Source organism: Aquila chrysaetos, chromosome 5, assembly GCF_900496995.4.
Source record: "Aquila chrysaetos chrysaetos chromosome 5, bAquChr1.4, whole genome shotgun sequence".
In the NCBI taxonomy this organism is placed as follows: domain Eukaryota; kingdom Metazoa; phylum Chordata; class Aves; order Accipitriformes; family Accipitridae; genus Aquila; species Aquila chrysaetos.
In genome coordinates, this window is record NC_044008.1 from 7,702,744 (window position 1) to 7,729,242 (window position 26,499).

Consider the following 26,499-nt stretch of genomic DNA (forward strand, 5'->3'; position numbering starts at 1 on the left):
CTCCCTGGGGCCTTCTCTTCTCCAGGCTGAACCCCACCTTTCTCAGCCTGTCCTCATAGGAGAGGTGCTCCATCCCTCTGATCATCTTCGTGGCCCTCCTCTGGACCCGCTCCAACAGGTCCATGTCTTTCCTTGCTGAGGACCCCAGAGCTGGATGCAGTACTGCAGGGGGGTCTCACCAGAGTGGAGCAGAGGGGCAGAATCCCCTCCCTTGACCTGCTGGCCACGCTGCTTTTGATGCAGCCCAGGACACGGTTGGCTTTCTGGGCTGCGAGCGCACATTGTTGGCTCATGTCCAGCTTTTCATCTGCCAGTATTCGCAAGTCCTTCTCTGCAGGGCTGCTCTTGATCCCTTCATCCACCAGCCTGTACTGATATTATGGATTGCCCTGACCCATGTGCAGGACCTTGCACTTGGCCGTCTTGAACTTCACGAGGTTCACATGGATCCGCTCCTCAAGCCTGCCACAGTCCCTCTGGTTGGCATCCCTTCCCTCCAGCATGTCGACTGCACCACACAGCTTGGTGTCATCCAGTATCTAAAGGGGGCCCACAAGAAAGCTGGAGAGGGACTTTTTACAAGGGCATGTAGTGATAGGACAAGGGGTAATCACTGTGAGGATGGTGAAGCACTGGAAGAGGTTGCCCAGAGAAGCTGTGGATGTCCTGTCCCTGGAAGTGTTCAAGGCCAGGTTGGATGGGGCTCTGAGCAACCTGGTCTGGTGGAAGGTGTCCCTGCTCATGGCAGGGAGGGTGGAACTAGATGATCTTTGAAGGTCTCTTCCAACCCAAACCATTCTATGAGTCTATGACCTGCTAACTTGCTGAGGGTGCACTCAATCCCACTATATATGTCATTGATGAGGATATCAAATAGTATTGGTCCCAGTATGGATCCCTGAAGGACACATCACACTTCTGAACACAGCTCATTGACTTCTGCAGGGAAGGACTTCACTGGCTGGATTTCTAGTCAACGACATAAAGGAAAAATAACAGCTTCTGATTTTTTTTTTAATCATCTTTTTTCCCCCAGTTCTGAGTGAAAGATTGATGCAACTCACAAGTGAAACTGATTGCCCAGGAGAAACACTGCAACTGATTCAACAAGTGCCACTGAATACCCGAAGTCAAAAGACAGAATTTCTCCCCAGCTAATCATCCCGTTGCAGAAGCGTTAAATTACTCATAAGGACGACAGTTAAAATGTTTTCAGACACGAAGAACAATTTCAAGCTAACAGTCCCTCCTTTAAGTTCTCTGCTCATTTTTGTATGAATGTAGCCTTTTCTCCACTTTTGTATCTCTGTCATGGAAAAGGACTAAAAGTGCCACTAAAGGATATCTGGGCACGTGGTAGAGGAACGTCCTAATAATAATAATGCAAACAACATGATGTTGTTCTTGTGGAGATTTCATACCGGCTCAGTTATTTCTTGGAATAAATGAAACAACAGTGTCTGATAGCCCAGCTCTTTGGAGGGAAGAAGGGTGCTATTGGAGCCAGGCTGAGTAAAGATCCACAGGATGTCAGCTCTTGGCATTTTATTCCATCACAGCTTTTAGGGATGGGCTCCGCTATCAGGGATCAGGCACTAGCATTTGGGCAATACTGTAAATGCCAATAAAGATCACTGTTATTACAGTGGTACCTACTAGTACCATTACAGATGAAATTTATCTATTGGAACCACAACTCCCCCCTTTCTTCTCCCAAACTCAAGGGAAGAGGTTAAATCAAGCCTAAGAATTTGCTACTGAGAAACACTGGTCTCTGCAGTGGGTGACAACTGCTGTTTTAATAGTACTGCTGCATCTACTGAAAAACATTTATTTTATCACAGTGCTGCTTAAATTAAGAGGGTTTTTTTTTAAAAGTAATTTTGAACTCCTTTTTCTTCCATTTAACTTATTTATTAAAGCTTTTAAGGAAGAATGAGATACAGATAGAGTGAATTCAACTACAGATTTTTGCAGATTATTGAGCTCAAGAAAGGAGGGTATAAAAAAGTGTTTGTGATTTAAACCTAATTATAAGCATAACTGTAAGAAAGTCTGCCAGCAACTCTGTAAGATGTATTAGGACTATGACATAGCCACAACATATACTTCATTGCAGAATTGCACAGGTTGAAAGGGTCCTCTGGAGGTCTCCATGTCCAGCCTGCTGCTCAAAGCATGGCCAACTAGATCATGATGCTCTGGACTGTGACCAGTCAAGTTTTGAGTATTTCCAGGGATGGAGATCCTGCAGCCTCTCTAAGCTGTTATTCCACTGTTCAACCATTCTTATGTTGAAAAAGCTTTTCCCTATATCATATTGAAATTTTCCATGTGTCCGATGCCTCTTGTGCCTATGGGAAGAGTCTGAGTCCATCTTCTCTATACCATCCCATTAGGTAGTTCTGGACAGCAATAAGGTTTCTCCTGAATCGTCTTCTCTCCCATTCTCTCAGCCTCTCTTCATATGTCACTTCACATACATACTTCACATACATACCTGCTTCAGTACCATAAGTCTTGGTGGCCCTCCACTGCACTCAAGCCAGTATGTCAATGTCTTTCTTGCATGGGGAGAGGGGGGCAAAAGTGGACACAGAGGTGGTTGCAAAGCATTCCCCTGCCCCCTTTTGTTGCCAGTGGACTTACAGAAGCTCTTCTCATTGCCTTACGTCTCCTAGGTTAGCAATCTGTACCTCAAGATGAGTCATAGCCTCTAAAATAAGCTCTACTTTGCAACACAGCCTGTCTTTTGGTAACTTGGGTATTTTCCCTACTATATCAGATTTCAAAATAATAGAATCTAGTTCAGAATCTCTGGCTTAATACTAGCTCTTTATGTGTTGCGATCACAGAGTTTGAAGGTACATGTGTTCTTCTGGAAACTAGAAAGCAGTGATTGCTAAGAAAAAACACCCAGCACAGGATCCTCACACCAACTAAGAAATCTGCTCCCACAAGAGAAGGACCACCACTGTTCTTAGGAGCATTAAACTCATCTCAGTCCCAGTATTACCTCCCTCCATCTCTCCTCAATCCAGCTACCAACTACTAAACTATTTACAGAGCAGACACAGTCAGATGCAGTGCGAGCCTCAGAATTTTGATTGAAGAGGATCAGTTACGCTGTCATTGTGTTTTCAAGATTTCTTTGCATCTCTGATATCCGGAAAAAAAAATAATTATCTTACACGAACATTGAGTTTCTAACCTTAGAGCCTGACTTCAGAAACTGGGATCATTGGCTTAAAATTAACACAAGCTGTCCCCGTAGAAGCTATTTTTAACAAGTGAATGAAAGGGAATAGAAATAAGACTGCATATTTTAATAGACCTAACACACGTCAGAAATTCTAATCCCCTTACACTCTCCTTAGCTGAGAATAGGTTATAATTACACATATGAAAGAAAGCAAAAAACATACCTTTTATTGCACCCACAATATTTTGGTCTAGTCCTTTCCGGTTGTCATTGAGCCCTCTTTTCCTTTTGCCATTTGGTAAAGAGTTAGCCAAAGTCTTGTCATCAAAAAATGCACAGACCAGCTTCCTAAAAAGCAGACTTCCTGAGCGAGTATAGTTTGATAATATAGAGTCCAGCTGAGATTTCGGCATGAAGACGTCAAAGCCTTCTGCAAGTTGCACTTCTGGCTACCAAAAGAATACAAATGTTTTAATTAAATGAGCATTCAAAGACACTATTTTACTTCAATCATGCATCTGGTGAGACTTTACAATCACTTAATCAAACCATGAACCTTTTCCCAGCTATTCAGTACCACAGCAGCCTACTTCATTGAAATCAAACCCCATCAGTGAATAAGCACCTTAAAAGGCAAATCAAATAATCATACTCATGTCCAGCCGCTGTAATAGTTAACAATTACTGACATTATTTCTAGGTGTACAGCTAACAAAAAGAAAAGAGATACCTTTCAATATTGGATAATAATGACAAACTAGAGGATCATCCCAGAGCAACAATCCTATGTGATGCTTTTTGGACATCTATCTAACCATTTTATGGACTTGTTTCACTGCCAAATTATGTGAACAAGCATGCTGTTGGGCAGCCAGGCATTTCCAAGAAGCACAAATGCAGGGCTACCAGTCCATTCCATGTGGTTTCCCAAGAGGGCTTCCAGCGCAGGTATGGCCCATATGAGTAGAAGTAGATGATGAGTTTGAGGCTGCCCTTGGAGCCAGCGCTTGCTGATCATCCATTTCTCCCTTCTTTTCATATTCCCAAAATGCATCCTTAGAAGAGGATGATGTTAGATAGACACCTTGTTTCAGCATAAAAAACCTCAGTGGTAAATCACAGGGATTTATGCGACTGCTAGAAAGTGAGATGGAGGGGAAGAGAAGGAAACAAAATTATCCTGCATTTCGCAAGAGTCTTGTCTCAAGTACCTTGTGGGCCAAAGCAGACAAAGGCCTTCAAGGAAGTCCCCTTTCTAAGAGTCTTTTTGCTGTCCCTATCTGTACGTATCAGAAATTACACAAATAATATTTGCAGTATCTTCTCCTGTGACTACCACACAGTGCTTACACAAGATGTCTGTATGGAATAATTATATACCTAGAATGAAGATACATCATGAATAAACTAAAAATTTTAAGATATTATCTGAAAGTTGGCAAGGGGGGCAAAAAATCAGTGGTCATGATGTGAGAAAATAAGCTAACATTACAGCCTTGCTCCTAATAACTTGCTCTTTTTTTTCCCCTACATGAAAACATGTCCACCAGTGATGGTGCATTTTCAAAGATGTTTACAGAGCAAGAGCAAATGCCATCTCCTATCAAATCACCTGCAAACATCTTGAATCTAGACAGAAGAAAGGGCTGCCATTCTCAGAAGAATTTGGCTGTGTAACTCTTTTCCCATGGATTTTTAAAAATCAGTATCAAGAGCGTTACAGCAAGCAGAATATTTTCAAATCATACACTATCATTGGATATGCATGTGTATTGTGTGATAAAACTGAAGATTACAATGCTTTGGGAAGCCAGGACAAAGAACCTTAAAATATGCAGATAGTAATTAAAAAAAATAAAAATCTAAAAAGCATGTAAGTTTCTCAGATTGTTCTGGATGAAAAGCTGTTTTTTACCTTGAGAACTTTCAAAATGCTGGATCCAGCAAAACAGGCAGAGTTATTTTATTTGACATTTGACAACCTTCTGAAGTAGGTGGGTTTTTAATATGTTACTTCTAAACTTTCTGGTGACAGAAAAGATTTTCAAGAGTAAATAAATGTGGGCCAAGTTTAGAACTTGGAAAAAATTCTACTTTGTGTTAACCAAAAAACAGAATGTAGTTGTCATGGTGATGAAGGTATCCTGTCCTATTCTCTTACTTAGGTCTTGAGCCTTATGATAGCAATCTAAGATGACCTCAGTGATACCAGACACCTAGGGCAGACAAATCATCTTCACTAATACAGCTGTAAAATACATTTCAAACCCTACCAGTGCACTAGCATGGAGGAGTCAATATTATTTTAGTTTCGAATATTTTATTCTTAATATAGGAATCAATTTGTATATCAGTAAAATAATTTGAAGGCAAAAAGCTGATTTATTATTGCTTTCCTTTAGTAGTAAACTATTCTTCAATCAAAGACAATCAGTACCTAATTGAACTTTATGATCACTTTGAATGCAACTTCTGAAAAGGAAAAGCATTTGTTAGTAGATAACGATCATGGCATAAGGAACAGGTGGGTAAACTACTCGTGTACAATAAAATAAATAAGACCTGAATGCCAAAGGCTTTTGCTGTGCTAAAATTAACTGGCAGTGAATTAGATTTAATCCTAGACATTTCAGTAGGTTGTACTATGTAGATTAGAAATGATTAGGTTATAAATGAAATATTGTAACAGTAAAACAAACACAGAAAGTTTAACTAAGAGTAACAGAACATTACATTTCATGGGCCAGATTAGGAGTTGGTCTCACAAAGACTTTTTCCACCTCCATAAGTAGCAGTATTTCATCTCAGCAAATCTGAACTAATTGCACTGGTTTCAGTAGCCCCAATTTTATACACATTAAACTGAGTTTTTTCTTAAAGTTCAATAAATGTTGGCAAAATAACAGCGGTGGCAGTCCTGGCATATGACACAGCACCCGCTACAGACAACTCGTGCAATATTCTCAAGGGAACATTTATTTATGGTGCTGCGTAAAATGTCTTTCAGTTTTTTCAGGCACTCAGATACACTGGAGATGCTTATGAATAAATAGAAAAAGATAATACCGCCATTCATTCTGACAGAAGTGACTTTCTTTAGCCTTCTTAAAATGTTTAAGGTCACATTTTATTTCCACTGTTAAATATATCTGTTTTCAGAACTCAACTGTTTTCTTTCCAAAGACAAAACAAAATCAATTTGTTTGTCTCGAGGTTCTGGCTCTGTAAATTTAGTCAAACAACTACTGTGGCAAGCAGGGGCCAAAGCATGGGATGGCAGATGAGGACCTGATTTATAAGCCACATGTTTCCTCTTCTTTTTTTTCTTAGGTCAAATTGGCACGAAGAATTGTGTCCAGCGATGGAACACATTCATAAAGCCAAATTAAATTCCATTGCAAGTAAAAAACGGTTTTCAAAACCAGAAAAGAGTGCCACAAGCAAAGAAAAATTATAAGCACAAATTGTGTACTGGAGATAAATTACCAGTCCCTCCCCAAACCATTCCCTCAAACATTATTAAGCATAATACTACAAAAGGAAAGCCTTTGAAAAACCATCAAACTAGTTACTCTGTATCACTACGCTGACTCTGTAGCATGAGACTGCAATCTAATTAGTGGTGTGGCTTGCATCTATACAACTGAATTATCATGACTGCTCTTTTTTATTATTAGTTCCCACTTCCAGAAAGGTAGAATATTATCTGCTGCATTGTTTTCATTTATGCTTATTGATACTGAATTTAATTATGTTTTTCTAGCTAATAGTACTTAGGAAATTGGAAACTGCCTGCTCAAAATTAAAAATATATTAGAGAAATTAATGATCAGTTTACTCATCAGTGAACTGGTTCAGATGACATCTGTTTGGTCATTAAACAAAGCCAATCAGCCACCAGATACATGAAATTTCTATCAATGCATACACGTTACATGAATGAAGAAAATACACTTACTGCAATTTCACATGTGAAAAGTATGTATTTTTAGAGTGGCAAATTTTGGCCCCTTTAGTCACACTGACATCATCAACAGCATCAAGGCCCTCATCCAGCAACCACAGTGATGAAGACCAAACGACCCGATACAGCAAAGACTGAGGTATGAACTTTGTAGAGGTAAGGAGTCCCCTGAAGCCAGGGGGACCAGCCAGGCATGAAGCACACCACATTAATACACCTTGGCAGGATAAGGGTATACGTGTGGACTACATGCACTCATCAGCAAATGACAGGGTTGTGAATGGTTTATACATGCAGCACTTTTCACAGCTCCTGATCTCACGGTGGCTCTTGGCAACAGGAGAGATGAACAAATTTCCACTGCAAGCTCAAACAACAGGCAGCCTTGAACTCGAGGGAGAACTACATGCTCATTAAAGTTGAAAAGACAGACCCACAACTTTGTAATCAGCACTCACTCAGTTGAAAAAAAACAACCCAAAACTTTGTAATCAGCACTCCCCACATCTCACCCTACTGTCTCCATTCAACCCTACCCAGGATTTGCTTGTTTATTCCAACAAGAAGTGGGAACACATGTCAACCTGACTTGAGTACTGATTCTCCCAAATGAGTTAGTGCTTTAAAATCCTGTGATACCACATATTAAAATATTAACTTACATCTGATGAAGCCGATTCAAGGATAATTCCAAATCCTGAAACAGGGGTTTCTGGTTTTAGGGAGGGTTCAACTGCTTGCAGACTCGATCGTTCCGAGTTTGCTGATAGCTTCTTTTCATTCTCTGTGGAGTTGGGTTTCTTATTCATGGTAATTGGTTCAACAGTTTTGAGGGGCAGTTTTTTCTTTTTATTTCTCTTTCTTGATATTGTTGACTTTTGCGCACAAATCAGAGGAACAGGAGGCTGCTGTCTGTTTTGAGTCCCAACTGAATGAAAGAAAGTAATGAATTAAATTTATAGATAAAAAGCACATGTATAACCACACAGATGCACCACTGAACTACCAACATACTGAACTTATCTTGTGGATAAGTGGTACGGTTTTCAGGGCTGTTTCTGCATGTGAAACAGTTACGTTTTATCACCTTTGCATAATTTTCCAATCTGTACAATGGCAATAATGACACTGAGCTCCCCTATGAGGTTTTTCAAGACGTACTGATGAATAGCGTTTTAGGAAAATTAGGAATACATGGTTCTTTTTCCTCGTGACCACTAGATGGTTGGTGACACGAAGGACTTAAGCAATGATTAATTTGTATACCCTCTTGAATGACTGAGAATGTCACTGTCTTTGAGCATCTTTTCCTGATAAAGTAAGATAATACAAGTGCTAATGCAATTACAGTTATTTTTATGAATGTAGTCACCAAGTTAATCAGCTCGGCAAGAACATTTCAAGTACCATTATGTCAAGAATGAGTGAAAACACTATTCAACAGTTTAATTTCTGGGAAAAAAGTAACCCAAAGTTGCATCAGTTTGTTTTGCTCATACACAGAAACTGACAGTTTATGAAATCTAAGAGATCTTATTTTATATTTATCAATATTTTGCATTTTCCAGTATCCACATTCATTTGTATAAATTAAGGCACCAATCATGAACCTGTAGCAATGTGAGCAAGTCCTCCAGCAGAATGCTATGCAGATACAATTATATGTCTGCATGAATCAGTAAGGTCAAGGTCAAAAAAATAAAGCCAAAAGTGCTACACATGCAAATCAAACTCATTTGAGCTACAAGTGAACTACAAATAGTCCTCATCTACACAGCGTGAGGAAAAAAACCAAACCTTGGAATACTGTTTATTAAAAGACGTCTGGGATATTTCATTTCTGGCAAGGATTTACAAGACTCTAATTTGTAGTTTATCATTTAGACAGAGGGGTGCTTGAATACTAAAATAAGTTATTACACTTTCACTTACATGTTTGCATTTTAGCTTTTTTTCTTTTAGCAACAAAAATGCCAAATGACTTTTTTTCTCTGCAAAGCCATCATTTCATGCCTACCAGAAAATATGAACTATTCCCAGTGAATCAAAAGATTCACTAATTAACAAGGTACTTATACTGTAGATACATAATAAATAAAGGTTCCTGCTATTGAGGGGCCAGCTTTCCTGGCATAAATGCCAGTTCTGTACCTCTCACCCACAAGCCATTTTTAATCACGCACATAATTTCAATGAAATCGGTACAACTGTGTAAAGAACTCCCTGTCCCAGCAAAGATTGTAAACCTGGGCCTCCGTGTGCTTCTTTGTAAATCGATGACTTTTAGAAAAGCATTTTTATGTGTATCAACTGATATTAGAAAACCTGTCTGATCCTTCCCATTGCTCACTCAAGCATTATACGCCATGAAGACAAGGAGTTTAGTCAGCCCTTCACTCCACCCATATTTCAGTTAATTACTCAACACTCCCTTTTCTTATAGAGGTCTTATTCAGCTGCTCGAAGAGAAAAAACTCCATGGCTCCACTCCCCATCACTCACACTGGATGGGCAACTCAACTGACAAAATCTCCAACACCTCCAACTCATAAGTATTAATGCTAATTTTTAGGAAGCACGGAGGCTGCAGCTTCACAGCAGCCTACGATGACCTACCTAACTCCTAGCTGCCATGGTCTCGTTATCCTGTTGGCTCTAGTGCTCTTCTGGCTCTGCACTGTTCTGTTTCAGCTCCTAGCCTAGCAGAACACTAGCCTCAATAGTTTTCCCCGACGAACAGATTATTGCTGGTTCAGCCAGTAGAAAGAACTGGTAAACCAGCCTGAAGAAGGATGGAAGCCACAACAGGCAGTGGCTAGCTCAGTTGAGGCTACCATGGAGCTGTAACTTGAAAGATCTTTGAATGAACTGTTCTACAATAACTTTAAAGTAGCCTTCCAATTTTTTTTTTACCCCTAAGGTTAGTGAACTGGTAAGCAGATAACAGGTAAAGTAGCATTTTCCACCTCTGAATGAATGCTTGAAAACAAACTGGGGGTGGTTATGGCATATTGATCTAACCACTCAGCTCCCATTACTAAAGTACCTACTCACATTAGATTTTTTTTTTTAATTTAGCCTTAAAGGATTCCTACAAGATAATATCACATGTTACAGGTAAGGATCTGAGAAGTAGAAATTACATTTTCAAGAAGCCTGTGAAAATTTGACTTTGAACGATGTGTCAAGAGCATGAAACAGTCCAGGTTTTCCTGAGTCTCCACGTAGATTTCTGTCTTACTAGACCACTCCTCCTAACAAGAAGATCATAGAATCATAGAATAGTTTGGGTTGGAAGGGACCTCCAAAGACCATCTACTCCAATCTCCCTGCAACGAGCATGACTAGATGCTTGTCATGGATACGCATGTATGGGACCGGTCATTGTACCTGCTTGAATCTGCATCAATTTTCGCATGGTCTTGAGCTCTTGAAGAATAGCCTGTAGGGTTGACTGGCAATTACACGTACAGCAGTTTGGTCCAATTGATGAATTCACCATTGGGATTTCTCCTGAGAGAGAGAGGAACGGAACAGGGGAGAGACAATGTAACCCACACGAAAATACCCAAACAACAATTACCTGCAGGCGTTTGAAACTATTAGCAATATACCCTATCATGAAATTAGATCCAAAGCAAGAAAACAAATAATTTTCAACATGGTCCCTTTGAAGAGGAAGGGGCCACTAGTTTTTATCCAGTTACTAGTATGTGCAATTATATACAGTAGAGGATGCAATGTTACATGGGCCGGAGAAGACTGCTCAGAGCGTGAACACAATGCACTCTTCACAGCAGGGCTTCCTATTGTCAGGCTAGTTCATCTTGAATAACAATAGCACCAAACCTCATTATAAACATACTCACTTTATCACACACACACAAAAAAGCCCATCTCCCGGAACAGTCTTACAAAGAATGAAGACAGTCTGTGTAATAAAGGTTTATACTGTACATTAAATGAGGGCTTAAGAATTTTTAAACTGTTTGAATGTTACATGTGATTCTTTACCATGTGAAGAATTGAGAATGAAAATAAAATACCCTATTTGCAGAAAAAAAAAACCCAAACCAAACAGGATGGAAAAAACCACCAGCAAGGAAAGCTTTTAAATCTGCTGTTCCGTTTGCTAGGGTAGGATTGTTTTCTATGGCGTATTTTCCAGCACTGTGACCTACAAGACGGGCTTTCCAGTTTCCCTTTGAAAATGAATATAGTAGTTCAACAGATTCTTCTTTTCTAGTAATTCTTACTAGTGTTTAACTGAATTTACATACTTCTAGTTCTAGCCCTTAGCAGTGCTTTTATTACTGCCTTGCTTTCCAGAAGTTTTGCACCATAGGTCCTGAATTAGGACAGGCTGTAACAGCTGAAAGACTTCAAGCTTTAGCTGCATATCCTGCACTTTAGTTTAAAATAGCTGTATCACTAGCTTTAACACTGCAAATAAAATTTTCAAAATTCAACAAAACACCTGCAGTATCTGCTTGAAACTGAGGCCAGATGGGATGCACCCCCCTTCATTTCAAAATGTGTTTACAGTCATTTAAATTGATAGCTATTTTACTGCTCATCAAAGCATGCAAGAGGAGGGATGATCATTTTATGAAGATAGGTACAAATGGATCTAACAAAAATCATCTTGCTTGGTGTCACATGTGGTGGACTTCAGAGAATGTATTTCCCTTTTTCTTCCATAGCCTGACTGTTATCAGGTGCCCTTTAATCATTACCTAGCTAAAGTGAACATAAGCAACTCATTTAGTCTTCGCTCATAAATCCTCCCATTTTTCATTATTACTTTTGCTTTCCTCTGAAGCCAAACCAGTTTATTAATACCTTTTTAGGTTTGGTTTGTGTTCTTTCATCAGAGCTCCCTGATGTCAGACCCACACAGATCCCCTGACTTCAATCCTCATTTGAAATGGGTAAAAATCTGGCCACTGCTAAATCGCTCCCACCCTTTCCTAGTTCTTCCAGGGTGTCCCTCCATCCTCAAATCTCCCTTCCCTTGTAGGCACTTGTTCTCTATCTCCTTCCATTCAGTCCTTCAGCTCTGAAGCAACATCTATCATACTTGAGAAAACTGGTGGTCATTCTCCCAAAAGTGAGCTACTTGTGAAGCTAAACTGATGTGTCACTTAAAGATTGTTGACATCTTCTGGGTGTTGCTCTCCTCCTTTCCTCAGATATTTAGATTGTCCACGCTACTGTAATTACAAATGTAGGTATTTTAAAATATCACTCATGGACAAAAACTGTTAATACTGCATTAAGATAAATGGAGTACTTTGAGAATCTCTGCAAATCTAGCAAATACGAATGCAATAGTTCCACCGGCTTCTTCTCTCCAAGGTTTCAGCTGTAAATAAAAACTTTTTAAAAGTAAAAAGTAATCTGGAAAACAGGCTGAGAGTCTCAAATTAAAACAATAAGAGGCTACTGACTCAGTAGGGCTCTGCCTAGTTTGATCTCACCCTTCCTTTGTACGCTGTCTAGTCACTGAATGTTCCTTGGGGCATGGATGGGATTTTATCTTTTCAATGGTCCATAAAGTATTTAGCCTATTGTTACAGGTACAGAGGGGAAAGAAAAAAAAAAAAAAAAAAAGGTATCTTTAGCTTTGCAGCAGATTATTCAGATTTACCTATCTGTTAAAGGTAGACTTTTAAGTAGATGAAGTTCAAGACTTCTTATAATTTAATAGCATCAGCGTAACTCGCACTTTTCAGTAAGATAAGCAGGTACCCTAGAAATGGAGTCCCAGGAAATCAGGAGAGTTTTATTAATACAAGACAAATACATAGTAAGAACATCCTTCTTCCAGTGCTTTCTCAGTTGTTTTAGACTAATAAGCTCCTCGGGATAAAGCCTGTCTTCTCTCTTGATCAGAATCCAATATTCCAGTGGGCTTCTAGAAATAGTATCTGAAAGACTACAACAGGAGACAGGGCGGGTGGCTTTTGTTTCCTTCTTAAGAAAGACTCTATATCATGGTGAATTGCATGTGAAAACTTGGACAAATTGTATCAGTAAATACCTGTACATCTTTCCTGTTGCAATATAACAAGTTCCTAATGAAAGCACGCAGGCACACAGGCTCCTGATGTAAAACCAAAGGGTCTATTTTCCCATTGAGGCATGGGGGATTTACATTATAATCCCCATTAGCATTGATAGAAATTACCCATGTAAATCTACCATAGGTACTGGAAATGGGAAAAGAGACCACCAATATTTCAAATCAAAGCAGGGTTCTACTGACTTCATACATATTCATGAGGGTTTTTTATTTTCTTTCTATCTTCCATCCTCTGATCAGTTACTGTGTTGTAAGAAACATCTTGTAGAGTGTTCTCAGTCATTGTTCCAAGCACTATCTTTATCATTTTTAGAGGACAAAAGCAACCCTTTTCAACTTGTTATAAATCAATTTTTAATTTTAAAAGGAGAACAGACTTTTTATTTTTATGAAGGAGTCTTTAAAGCACCATCTCCCTCTCTTTTGGAAGCTCGCCAGCAGGCAAATTTGATACCGGCTTGTATGATTGAGAGAAGGAGACTACACAACCCCATTAGTTGCTTCCCCCATGTGAGCAGCAAGTAGCCCAGGACAGTGGTTCTTGCAGCTGGGTCTGCTGAGAGTGAATTCACCTGGTATAACATTGCTACCACAAGTTTATATTTGAAAAGCATGCAAGTGCAATCCATTGAAAATGATCTTGACATAACCAAAAAGCAATTCAGCTGCTGCATCACTGCCAGATTTGCTACAGAACACAAGAAACAAAACCAAAATGTTTTAGACAGACTCTATGAGTTTGCTGTCTCTAATAGGGCAGACATGCTACTCACTGTTTGTAGCCCCAAGAGGCTTCCACTGAACACACTGGGTCACAGACATCTACCTAATATCATGACTTGTGGAACCACCGCCTTAAATCTGGTTTGCAATAAATACTTTGCTTTTCAAGTATGTTCCTGCTCTTCCCTCTGTTGCAGCAATGCCTAGGCTCCCCCCATTCCTCCTGTTCTCTCCTCATCTATTTTTGCCGATACCTTCTTCACAACTGCTTTCTATACCAGCACCTATTAAACATCCATTCCAGCCTCTCCTTGAACCACCTTTACCATGCAAGTAGGTAACTATACTAGTTAGATGGACTTAGCATGCCTATTACATGAAAATTTGAGTAAATCGGCCTACAACGCATAACTTAGCTTCCTATACAGTATCTATCCACAATTGACAGAAACAGTTTCTGGACTCAGACTGCCTGCTACAGATGCCTGGACATCTCCCCAGTGATGACGTCGGCCTGACAGCCCCAGGTAATAAGCTTACATCCTACCTGAACAGTTTTGCTCTGATGAGTTTAAACACCATGGTAAGTACCAAGGAGTAGTATCTCCCTTGAGGTATTGTTCAGCATTTCTACACCCAGCTTCTAAGGACTTTGTCCATCCTCCAAGTAACATCTAAAATACTGAGTTAGATGCTCAGGTTCCCAATGCAGGGGATGGGGACAATCAGACATGTTACACTGGCCACCCAGAAGAGCTGCGTGCTGGGTGAGGAGCAGTTTCAGAGCTTGCTCACAGCCCAGAAATGCATCAAAAGTTTTCCTTTCCTAGAGACCAGGCTTTGGAGCCAAAACAGCAAAACCATCTGGCAGGATCGCAACACCCCGCTGGAGGCGGAGACCTCTAACCAAAGAGCTACGCAGATCGTCTTTTCAAAGGTGGCCGGCGGAGAGGGCCCACACCCGTCTTTATGTAATAACCTAAAAGATTGCATTCCTTTCTGTAGCAGGGCAGCTGCAGAGGGAGGGGTGGAAGGTGCCTCCTGGTTCACCTTCCCAAGAGCTGGGAGCCTGGGCATTCCTCCTGTCCAGCCCAGGAGGTCACTCAACCCAACCCTTCTACTGTCTCACAGGCTGTTCTAACCTGTAAGAGATCATAAATCAGCCGAACCCTTCCTGCTCGTACGAAAAATTAAAGCGCTGACATTTTCTTGCATACAGGGCCAAATCCTGTCAACACGTTTTAGCTCACATGCTGAATCAGGCCCCTGAGGGGACAGAGGTGCTGCTCCACCTACTTTCTGGATCCAGGAGCTAGGCACCTAATCTGTGCAGGCCTGGGCACTTCTGTGCATGCAGAGAACTGTCCCTGCCCGTGCCCAGGGACGCTCAGGGCAGAGAGACGTGTGATGAATTTCGGGTCCTTCCACATTTATAAGGTTGTTATGGTGGGATTTTGAGAGCACAGTTTTAGACACGGATGCTAAATGCCATCAAGCGTTTTCCCCTCTCCCCTGGATCTGCACCTTTAAAAAAACTCAACTATTTTTTTGCATTATAAAATAAATAAAACCAGCATGACTTACTGCAACATCTTTTTCCAGGTCAGCCGGTACCTCTGTGTGAATCATTGTCTCTACAGAGAAACAGTCAATCTGGTGAAACCTAGGGCTGTATGTTTTTTAGTGCAGTGACAACACTTCCTAAAGGACAGTAGTGAGAATAATAGTAGTATTTTTCTTTTTAACTGTTACAAGCAATGAGAACTTGTATGTCTTTAGAGAAGGATACACAGCAGATGCTCCTATAGGGAAGTATGAATACCTTCAGAATCAACTGGAAATTGATAATGTTTTCAGATGCAATCTCACAATTTTTTATTTTCCACAATTTAGAACTGAGGTACCCCTTCAATATACACCCCCCCCCCCCCTAAATTTAGGGTTGAATATCAGGAGAAAAACTTCCTGAATTAAATTTAGATTGTTAAAGACGACCTTCAGGAATCTGGCAGTAAAACCTCCATTCTCTGGTACTTATAACAACAAAGAAAAAAGCATTTAAAGGGCACACTGCTATCTACTTCAGGGCAGAATTCTCTGCCAGTACAAGATGGACCACGCTCTAGTACATGCTGTTCACCGGTAGACTCCATCATCTCTTTTCTCCGATGGTCCCATCGGAATAAAAGCCTAAGGCTGTAATGGGATTTTGTACCTGAAGTTCAGTGACCACAGTTATAAGGCTGATGCCATGCCCTTAAGAAAGTCAGTAGAATCCTGCTCCACAAGTGGTGTCACAACAGTGCTACATTACTCATTGCAAAGAGGAGTGGTAGAGGTTGACATTTAATTAGCTATGAATTTAATAACAATGGCAAAAGCTGTTTTAATAAGTACTGTATAGAAATTAAGCCCATAACAGCATTGAGTAATTCTGTCCTATCACCAGGAATCCATTTTAAAAGCTAAGACAGATGGTAGCAGAATGCACTGTGCCCACTTTCACACCTTTTCAAAGTGATAACTATGTGCTCATTTTGTAGACTCTGAACTATAACTACTTTCAGTGCAGCGGTACAATAAATCATCACAACAAAGGCAGAAATTTAGTAGAGTACAAGGAGAGGAAAAAAAAAAAAAGTACTATTCTCAGTATCTAATGCAGATCATACCATTGGATGTCACGGTTCGCGTTTGATTTTGGAACGTTTTCGATCGAGTTCCGTATTGCCCTGAAAAATGGCTAGCTTGGGGTGATAATTCATTCCATGCACCGCTCTGTGAAGGATGAAGGCTCGCCTGGGACTCTGCAGGGGGATTCAGGCGCTGGGCCCAGGCTAAGTCTAAATCTTGGGGCTCCTCCTTCAGTTTTTCTCCTTCTTTGCCAACTCGTTGATAGATTCTTCCAGTGCTGTCATTCAGTAATCTTCTCATCCCTGTAACTTGTTTTTTAATTTCCCGGCTTTCATCTCCTAATGAAAACAGAGCCACAGTTATCACTGTAAATTAGCAAAAACGGTAATGGGTAGAGATTAGTGATTTTAGATGCCAGTAAGAGTTGGACTACAAAAATAAATAAATAAAGACGAGAAAGAAAAGAAATGGTTGAGCGGTCGTTGGTATGTACCAGGCTACGCTTTAACACAGCGATGGTTGACATCTCTCATGGTTGAAAGACCTGCTGAACTTGGCTTTCTCAATGCCATTTCTAAAGCTTTGATGACTAAGATTATTTTTCTCCAGAAGGAAATAATAATAGCTACAGCAGCTTCAAACAAACTATCCTTTTAAGAAACAGATCCTATTCAGGCATTGACATCAGTGGTTATTTTCCCCAAGTAAAGCCTAAAGGATCAGACCCTTTATAGATCAGTTTGCTATATCCTGAAGGATAGATCCTACAAAGAAAAAATAGACCACAAAAAGCACCACACCGCACACGCACACAGAGCAACACTGCATCTATTGATTTTAATGAACAGGATCAGTTCCTTAGTCCACAGAATTTAATAATACTGGATTATACAGGAATAAATTAAAAAGCAGCTAATACATGTATAACTGTATATAGCCTAACTGCTGGATGTCTTAAAAATGTAGATCATGAAAACAAAATGAAAATATATACAAGAAAAATGTGACTGTTCCAAATAAATTCAGGGCATTTAAATAATAACAATTACATACTTTAATACCCCTGGCACCATTTAAGTATTAATTTTACATATGAAACTGCTGATTGCACAATGAATATATGTGTTTTGGGCAGATAGTAGCTATTTTGCTCGTTAAAGCATATATTACATTTCACTAGTAATAAGGAAGCGTTCATAGCCCCTTCTGAAATAAGAAGCTTCTATTTTTTTACTGGTAATAGAAAAATCAAACAACCTAAGCAAATGGAATAACAAAGATCAAGAAATTGATGAATCAACTTTCCTTTGTAGTATACTTAATACAGTAATATTTGGTATCCTCTGTTCAATTTACATTCACACTTCCCAAAATAAACCTACTTTTGGCAAACCGATAGTGCAAAAGAAACTTCACAAGAAAAAACCCAACCCTCCAAAACCCAAGGTGCAATGTGCATGGTCTCTGGTTCGACAAAGTATTTGAAAGTGTGCTAATGGCAGGCACGTGAACAATTTTATCAACTCAACAGCACTACTCAATAACTTAGGCACACGCTTAGGTAGCTGGCTAAACCAGACAGCTAAAAGAGCAGCAACCCTCTCCCCAAAGGAGGTTGCTGCTCCCCTCCTCTGGCCAAGCTCAATGTGGCTGCGGCACGCTGCAAGCCCCACGGACCCAGGGACACGCAGTACCTGGAGAAGGAGTTTTTGCTCCAGGAGGCGAATAAGCAGAAGGGGAGACGAGCTGTACGATCCGCTCCAGCCTCTGCTGAATCAGAGCATCTCCCGCTTGACCTGGCGCACCGGTTCCCTGGGCCCGTGCCAGCTGGCTCCAGCCCACCCTGATCCAGCAAGGAGAGTGGGCGGTTGCAAAAACACTTCTAGTCCAAACTTAGAAAAATATTTGTCAACCCTGTACAGTGATACTCTAGCACCATTTTCACTCCAGCTAAAGCAGTGAGAAAAAACCCTTTGCAAGGAAGTTCTGCATTGTATTTATTTTGTTGGTTTGCCTGTGGATTTAAGCATGCGGGTGTGATTTAATTAACAAATCACAGCACCAATTCCTTTAAAAATGACACTTTTTGGCCCCAACCCAACCAGGGGTTGACTGTTTGCAGTTCCCAACCTTGAGAGGCCGCAGAGTACCACCAGACTCCCATTATCGAGATACTCAGACCTGTATACTGAAGACTACCTTTCTCCTGTATGTGGCTGTACCTGCCCATATCCAAGCCCCAAACGCTCCTACCACACCAGAGCATGAAGCAATCCCTTACTGTCGTACCATTTAGCAGTACACTGGGCTCTCAAGAATTTTATGTCAGCAATTCAGATTTGTACTCAACAGCAAAATGTATCTGAATATCAAAAAGGCTTCCCACCCACCTCCTCCTGTCGGGTGTAGTGACTGTGTGCTACGTGGCTGGTTGGGTGACACGCTGTTGGAAAGATTAAATTTCCCTTACTCAATTACATAAAATATTAATGTTAACTGAGCTTATTCAGCCTTGATTCTGATCCCTTGTTCCTTCATATAGAAGCCTTCTTATACAGCGACACAAACATTCTTACCTCCAAATAGAATAAAACTCTACATTTACGCTACAACAAACCCTGAAGTTGCATCCTACGTACGCATGTCTTTGTGTTTAGGTAGCTCCCTACTTAAAACAGAGAGATTCCCCCCTTGTGAACTTGTTTGTTGGGTTTGTGGGTTTTTTTGGTTTTAGGGATTTTTCTGTTTGGGTTTGGTGGTGGTGGTGGGTTTTTGTTTGGGGTTTTTTTTTTTTTTGGCCAGCGACAGCAGCATCCTTCCTGACACGAGTGGAGAGTAGCTGATGTTACACCATCTGAACCTGCAGACAGGCACAAGACCAGTAACAGATTTAACTTCTTGCTCTCTGGTTATCTCATTTGGCTATTAGCTCTAGAGTCCAGTGATAGCATTTTGTTATCAGCTATTCCACTGATGATGATTTTCACAGATAATAACCATGTAATTTAAAAATGAAAAAAAAAAAAAAAAAAAAAAAAAAAAGGAATACGCACCACAAAGAAAACCAAACAGCTCAAGCTACTATGTCCTAAAGAAGAGCCAGCCTTCCTTTTTAAATGCTGAATGGGATAATCAAGCACCTAAAAAACCCAGTTTATTACATAAAAATCTGTATTACCTATCTGTGAAAAGCCTCCTGAGAAAGATGCTGAGGCCTGAGAGGAGTGGTGCATATTTCAGCATCTCCCTGTACCCCTGTACATGTACCAAGGGTCCTCACCACTCCCAAGGAGATGGGGATGCCTCCGATCGGCAGGCTACACGTTTTGCCATTTAGATTCCCCATGTAATCCCTTTGGTTTTATCTGAAAACAATGAGGTTACTTGCAAAACACTAAATACTTACAAAATGCTACTCGAAGTAGATAAGCATGGCAAATTACAGCCCTATTTAGGAACTTACACGTAAAGATGGTAATAGTCATAACAACCATATTAACAATTTTTAAAAATTACTATTACAGATGTCTCTATGATGGCCCCTTATATACAACCTATTTTTTCCAGATGGCCTGACTGCAATCTTACAAGACAAAAAAAAAAAAAGCAGAACAAAGCCCTTTCATAAATACTACATTAAATAGTCATAAAAAGTAATTTCCCAAAAAATTCACTTCAATCTTTTTCCTTCCTGAAAGTGTGCACAGCATAAGAAGTTCCTGCTTTGAAAGTTGTAAAAATGTTAAAAATTACAAATACACAAATGTAAACCAGAACTGTCCTAGGATGAAGTAGCATCCACGTGCTAAGTGTGCACCTGTCTGAGGCAACAGACCTGTAAACAACTCCAGTTAACAAAATGTTACCAATAATTCATTAATTCCATTCTTTGCCCCTATATGCCTGACCATCTTTTCACTATTACGCTTTTTGAACTTAATATAAATGTAGCACACTACCTACAAACAAGTTGTCATACTTATCCCAAATAATTTGTCAAATACTATCATACTGCTACAAAGAATTATAAAATTATATGCAACCATACCCATATGTTAAAATACTAATTTTATTCCAGTATTACAAAAGTGGTAAGGTCATCTGTAATTAATGTATGTGTATAAAGTGTATAAATGAATGAATAGAGTTAAGGTTGGACAATCATCTCTATTTGATGTTTTCTTCCTTTGACTTATATAAAGAAATAATCATAATGTCCTCTTGGCCCAATATTATGCAATTAATTTCTTTATTTAACATTTATGTTTCTCATATGCTTTGGGAAATATTCATGAGTAGTTGACTTTTTTAATACAGTTTGATCTTCTATGAATTAGTGTGTAATTTTACGTTGTGTTGTATTTTGGCAGATGAAACTCCTACAGAAACTTTTGCTTTCTTGGCTACACAAATTGGGCTTTTTCCTCCATCAGGCTGCCTGCTGAAGGTACTTTTTATCTCACAGATTTCCACCTTTGTGTCAAACTAGGCTGAAACTGGTGGATGAATTCAGAAGCTATCGGGAGGGTAGGAACAGCAGCGACAGCCAGCCAGACGAGCGCATGTGAGCTGACAACATTAGCCTGGTTTGTAAGGAAACAAGGCTTCAGAGGTGAGAAAAAGTGGAAGTCGATGCATATGGCTTGAAAGCTCAATAAAAAATAATAAATAATTGCAACGGGTTATATAATCAAACATATTAAATGCCAGTTTATTAGACACCACTTGAATGCTGCCCTTCCTGGAAGAGGGCCAGAAAAACTCAGCTGCCGTGTTTGAAGAATTTTATAAGGGCTAATTCAGAGCAGCTCAAGAAATTGGGAGGCATGTGCATGCCGGGCACGTGTCTGCTGCACAGCCAGGCTGAGCTCGCCAAAACACCTTTTTGAATGTTACATGGCATTCAAGTATTTCCTTCAAAGACAGTTATCCTAGAAGGGAGATAGGCATCCCTTCTAGGGATCCACCAGGGAACTGATGGATGAAGTGGTTAAGCCACTATCCATCATATTTGAGAAGTTGGGAAAGTTCCCACAGACTGGAAAAGGGGAAACATAACTCCCATTTTTAAAAAGGGAAAAAAGGAAGACCCAGGGAACTACAGGCTAGTCAGTCTCACCTCTGTGCCTGGCAAGATCATGGAGCAGACCCTCCTGGAAGCTCTGCTAGGGCACATGGAAAATAAGGAGGTGACTGGTGACAGCTAACATGCCTTCACTAAGGGCAAATCATTGTTGACAAATTTGGTGGCCTTCTATGACGGGCTTACAGTGTTGGTGGGTAAGAGAAGAGCAACAGACATCATCTACCTGGACTTGTGCAAAGCGTTTGATACTGTCCTGCACGACATCCTTGTCTCTAAATTGTAGAGACATGGATTTGATGGATGGACCACTCAGTGGATAAGGAATTAGCTGGATGGTCGCGCTCAAAGAGTTGCGGTCAATGGCTCAATGTCTGAGTGGAGACCAGTGATGAGTGGCGTTCCTCAGCGGTCGGTATTGGGACCGGTGCTGTTTAACATCGTTGGCGACATGGACAGTGGGATTGAGTGCAACCTCAGCAAGTTTGCCGACGACACCAAGCTGTGTGCTGCGGTCGAAGCACTGGTGGAAAGGGATGCCATCCAGAGAGACCTTGACAGGCTTGAGAGGTGGACCCATGCGAACCCCATGAAGTTCAACAAGGCCAAGTGCAAGGTCCTGCACATGGGTCAGGGGAATCCCAAGCACAAAGGCAGTCTGGGTGATGAGTGGATTAATAGCAGCCCTGAGAAGGAGGACTTGTGGGTGTTGGTTGACGAGAAACTCAACATGAGCCAGCAATGTGCGTTTGCAGCGCAGAAAGCCAACTGTATCCTGGGCTGCATCAAAAGAATCATGGCCAGGTCGAGGGAGATGATTGTCCCCCTCCTCTGCTCTGGTGAGACCCCCCCTGCGTCCAGCTCTGCGTCCAGCTCTGGGGCCCCCAACATAAGAAGGACATGGACCTGTTGGAGCAAGTCCAGAGGAGGGCCACGAAGATGACCAGGGGGCTGGAGCACCTCTCCTATGAAGACAGGCTGAGAGAGTTGGGGGTTGTTCAGTCTGGAGAAGAGAAGGCTCCAGGGAGACCTTATAGCAGCCTGCCAGTACTTAAAGGGGGGGGGCTATAGGAAAGCTGGAGAGGGACTTTTTACAAGGGCATGTAGTGATAGGACAAGGTGTAATGGCTTTAAACTGAAAGAGGGGAGATTTAGATTAGATGCAAGGAAGAAGTTCTTCACTGTGAGGGTGGTGAGGCACTGGCACAGGTTGCCCAGAGAAGCTGTGGCTGCCCCATCCCTGGCAGTGTTCAAGGCCAGGTCGGATGGGGCTTTGAGCAACCTGCTCTGGTGGAAGGTGTCCCTGCCCATGGCAGGGGGGTTGGAACTAGATGATCTTTGAAGGTCTCTTCCAACCCAAACCATTCTATGAGTCTATGATTCTCAGCAAAAACTATACCTACATCAAACTGTAACTTTCAAAACTCAAGATATTTTTGTCACTGTCATCTTGTACTGCAAGTGGTTCTGAAAGAGAAAATTGTGAAGGTCAGCATGGGGAAAATAGAGGAGCCATGTGCATGATTCCTTATCGGATCAAAGGTTTCCTAAATCACATGGAACGTTGTTGTGACTGTTCTGTGAATAATTTGAATCAGGCATCTGTGTAGCTAAATTGATGGGGTAAGCATGCACTTCTCAAATAAGTGACCCCCAGTCTTTGCTGGCATATAAGAACCTATATTGAACAAGTAACACAGGCAACAACACGCTTTGCAAATTAAAACCCTAAACCCCAAGTCAGCAGGGAGAGCAGTGGTCACGAACAATGTCAGAGGGTCACGCAAGCAACATGAGTTATGAGCTGGGGACTTTGACTACCCTAAGCTAACATATAGGGACATTTAAGCTGTATTAGTTGAGGCATCTTAGCAGTGCTCTAAAATGCCATTTTAAAGCACTTGCCTATCTTTATGTCACCACACAAAGCACTAAGATTATAACTGCAGGAAAACTAGATCACCCTCAAATTAGACCCACTACTCCCAAACTAAGCATGGAAGTACACGGGTTGATTGACACCCCTGCCTACGACAAGACACAGAAAGTTAATAAGCATCACAAACACTAATGTAAGAAAAGCTATTTGCAGAATCAAAACCTGGATCAGACCCTGGGACCACTCAGGATTTGGGGCGTTATTCCTCTAGAAGCTGAATCAGCCTAGGTAGCCCAGTCACCACCACCACCACAAAATAACTCTTTTGAAGGGCTTGGTGAAACAGTTTCAAAACACCCAACAGGAGCAGATCCAGAAGCCTAAGTTACACACTGTCATGCCGCACCGCAACAGCTAAATCACTCAGGAAAGGACAAGTGAGCAACTCCTCAATAAACTCCTCTATTTATGGGGTCATATAATTAAAAAAATATTAATAGATATGCAACAACTTCCCCCTGTTCTTGGAAATATCCCAGGTCAAGATCATGCTTCATCCCCAAAGGGAAATGCTTTACAAAGTTATATCATTGGAGAACACAGATGCATAAAATAAACTTTTATGCAGTCTTAATTACAGAAGCTACTATTGCAACAATCAGACTTGGGATATAATTCTATTAAAAGTAACAAGTAACTTCACGGACCTGTGTTAAGTCAACTTTTTCTCTGTGAATAAATTGCAAAGGATATTATTTCTGGGACAGAATAAATTCTTGAAATTAGTGAGTAACTTATGCATTGCTCCCCTGCTCCAAGAACACATTATTTATTTTTACCATGACATAGCGAAGTTATTAATCTGCTGCCTTCTATTTCAACAATGCGAAATGCTGTAAAATGCACAGACACCTGCATTACAGTACATTTCAGTTCCACTTTATATCAGTCATAAACATCTCTGTTTTGGACATCTCTTCAAAACAAATGCTCCAAACACACTGTGCATAGCATTCGATTTTATGAAACTATAAAAGTTCTTCACTGTTAATTACACAGACAAATGTCTCATCACACATTTGATTACCAGGATAATATAATTAGTTTTCTACATTAACCTTTCAAACATAGAGCCTGAATTTCAAGTTGAAAGCATTGTAAAAACACTCAGTCTCGAGGTATATTATATTTCCGCTTTTTTGTGATGATAATAAAATATTAAGACTGAAAAAAACCAATGTGGTGTATGCAGAAGTTTTTTTTACAGACAAGCTAGGTTTAACCAGCATTGTCCACAAGATATGGGTGTACAGTCCCCTCATGGGCTTTTATTTCCAAGTCTGGGCTAGCAGCCCTGTGACAGAAGGTTTACGCTGATAACTGGTAAAAGCTGAAGTCAAGTCTGTCTTAAATCTTGAGGTTTAAACCTCAAATATTTGAGGTTTAAGCACTTCACCCCGGGCTCCCTCCTTTTCAGGTCAAGCAGTCTCTCCTGGTATCAGATAACTAAGCCCTTCCCTTCAAAACAAAAGAGATGCCAGTCCTCATCTGCAAAACACAGTAAGGATATTCCACCCGCCGCCCGGAATTTTGTAAAGGCTGTGTTTACTATGTCCTTTGTCTAGAAAGACATGACTTCTTGCTTATCATCTTATCAGAACAAAGGATTGGAGGAGAGGACAAGCCACCACATCTCCCATTCCAACACTGCATCAGACGAGCAAACTTCCCAAGCTTACCACGCTCCATTGAAAAAGCAGTTGGACTTTGCACCATTGCAACCATCAGAGGTCACATCCAGTACCATGTTTCTCTAATTGTGCTGAAGCTTCCTCCAATTTTCAACCTACATTTACACAAAGCCTTGTTTTTTGCCCATCTGTGCTGGTGCAAAAAAGACCATCTAGGCTGAACAGGTCTTTCCTGATTTTTGATCCTTAATTTATCTGCATGTTAAACAAACTGGATTCTTCCTATTTACTCTAAAAGCTCCCCTCCTCTCGACAGTGCATCTCTTCAGTTTAAGTTCATCATTCTCGACTATACAACCAAAACATATGCACATCTCTGATAAGCTTCACTTGTTTATATACATTTCACCTTTTCTAAAGGTTAATAGTTTCAATGACGTATCTTAGCATTCATTCACATACTAAAGGCTGCATCACATTGAGGTTTCAACAGCTGATCCCATGGATCAGTTAAATTGGAGAACTAACCTAAACTGGAGAACAAACTTGATTCTAAACCAACAAGCTGGGAGTGAACATCCTTCTAGGATTAATTTTGGCATAAATCAAGTGAAGCAGCAATTACACCCCGAAGCTCCTTATTAGTGGACAGGACACTGAGCTGGGAAAAGCGTTGTGATCGCACCATCCCTGAAGCACAATGAAAAATTACTCCATGCAATGTGAATTTTTTTAAAGGAAAGCTAGAATACCGAACGCCACTCATCCCAGATCCCTGCTGAAAGGTGGGAGCTCAGATTTTGAGTCCTTTCAGCTGCGTTCAGTCCCTGACACTGCTTTCCCTACATCTCAGATCAGTGCCTCTGTCACTAGAAATCTGGATAGAAGTGGACACCAAAGTAACCTATTGAAAATAAAGTGGAGAAGGTCATGTGAGGTCTGAGTAACTGACCAAATTGAACCCAACCCCCAGGAAAAAAAAAAACAAAAACAAAACAAACCCAAAACCTAGTCTACAAATCTTGCATGGTCATACGTCATTCGGTCTTGTCAAAACTGACATGCTTGGAGGAAATCTGAAAGTTGAACACTCAGGACATCATCAGGAAATAGCACCTTTTTCTTTTCATAGCAATCGAAGGAAGGCTCCCAGGACCACAACTTTGTGTTTCAGTACCTGATAAGGAAGATCCTTGATAGGACTCACATTCTTAAAGGTCAAATTCTGACCAGCTCTT

General features: G+C 40.7%; 1 protein-coding gene across 7 annotated transcripts in view; it reads right to left on the reverse strand.

Annotated features, from left to right (window-relative positions):
* BEND7 (BEN domain containing 7) overlaps positions 1–26,499 on the reverse strand; it is a 49,197-nt gene that overhangs the window by 16,724 nt on the left and 5,974 nt on the right. For 6 of the 7 annotated variants that reach the window (XM_030014615.1, XM_030014613.1, XM_030014614.2 and 3 more), the window contains 4 exons: positions 16,647–16,946; positions 10,557–10,679; positions 7,829–8,094; positions 3,426–3,651 (listed from right to left, as the gene is read on the reverse strand). In XM_030014615.1, coding sequence (XP_029870475.1) covers positions 3,426–3,651; positions 7,829–8,094; positions 10,557–10,679; positions 16,647–16,946 — 915 coding nt within the window. Of the gene's footprint in view, positions 1–1,973; positions 3,160–3,425; positions 3,652–7,828; positions 8,095–10,556; positions 10,680–16,646; positions 16,947–26,499 lie in introns of those variants that run through there. The other variant, XM_030014618.2, reaches the window with a different exon arrangement.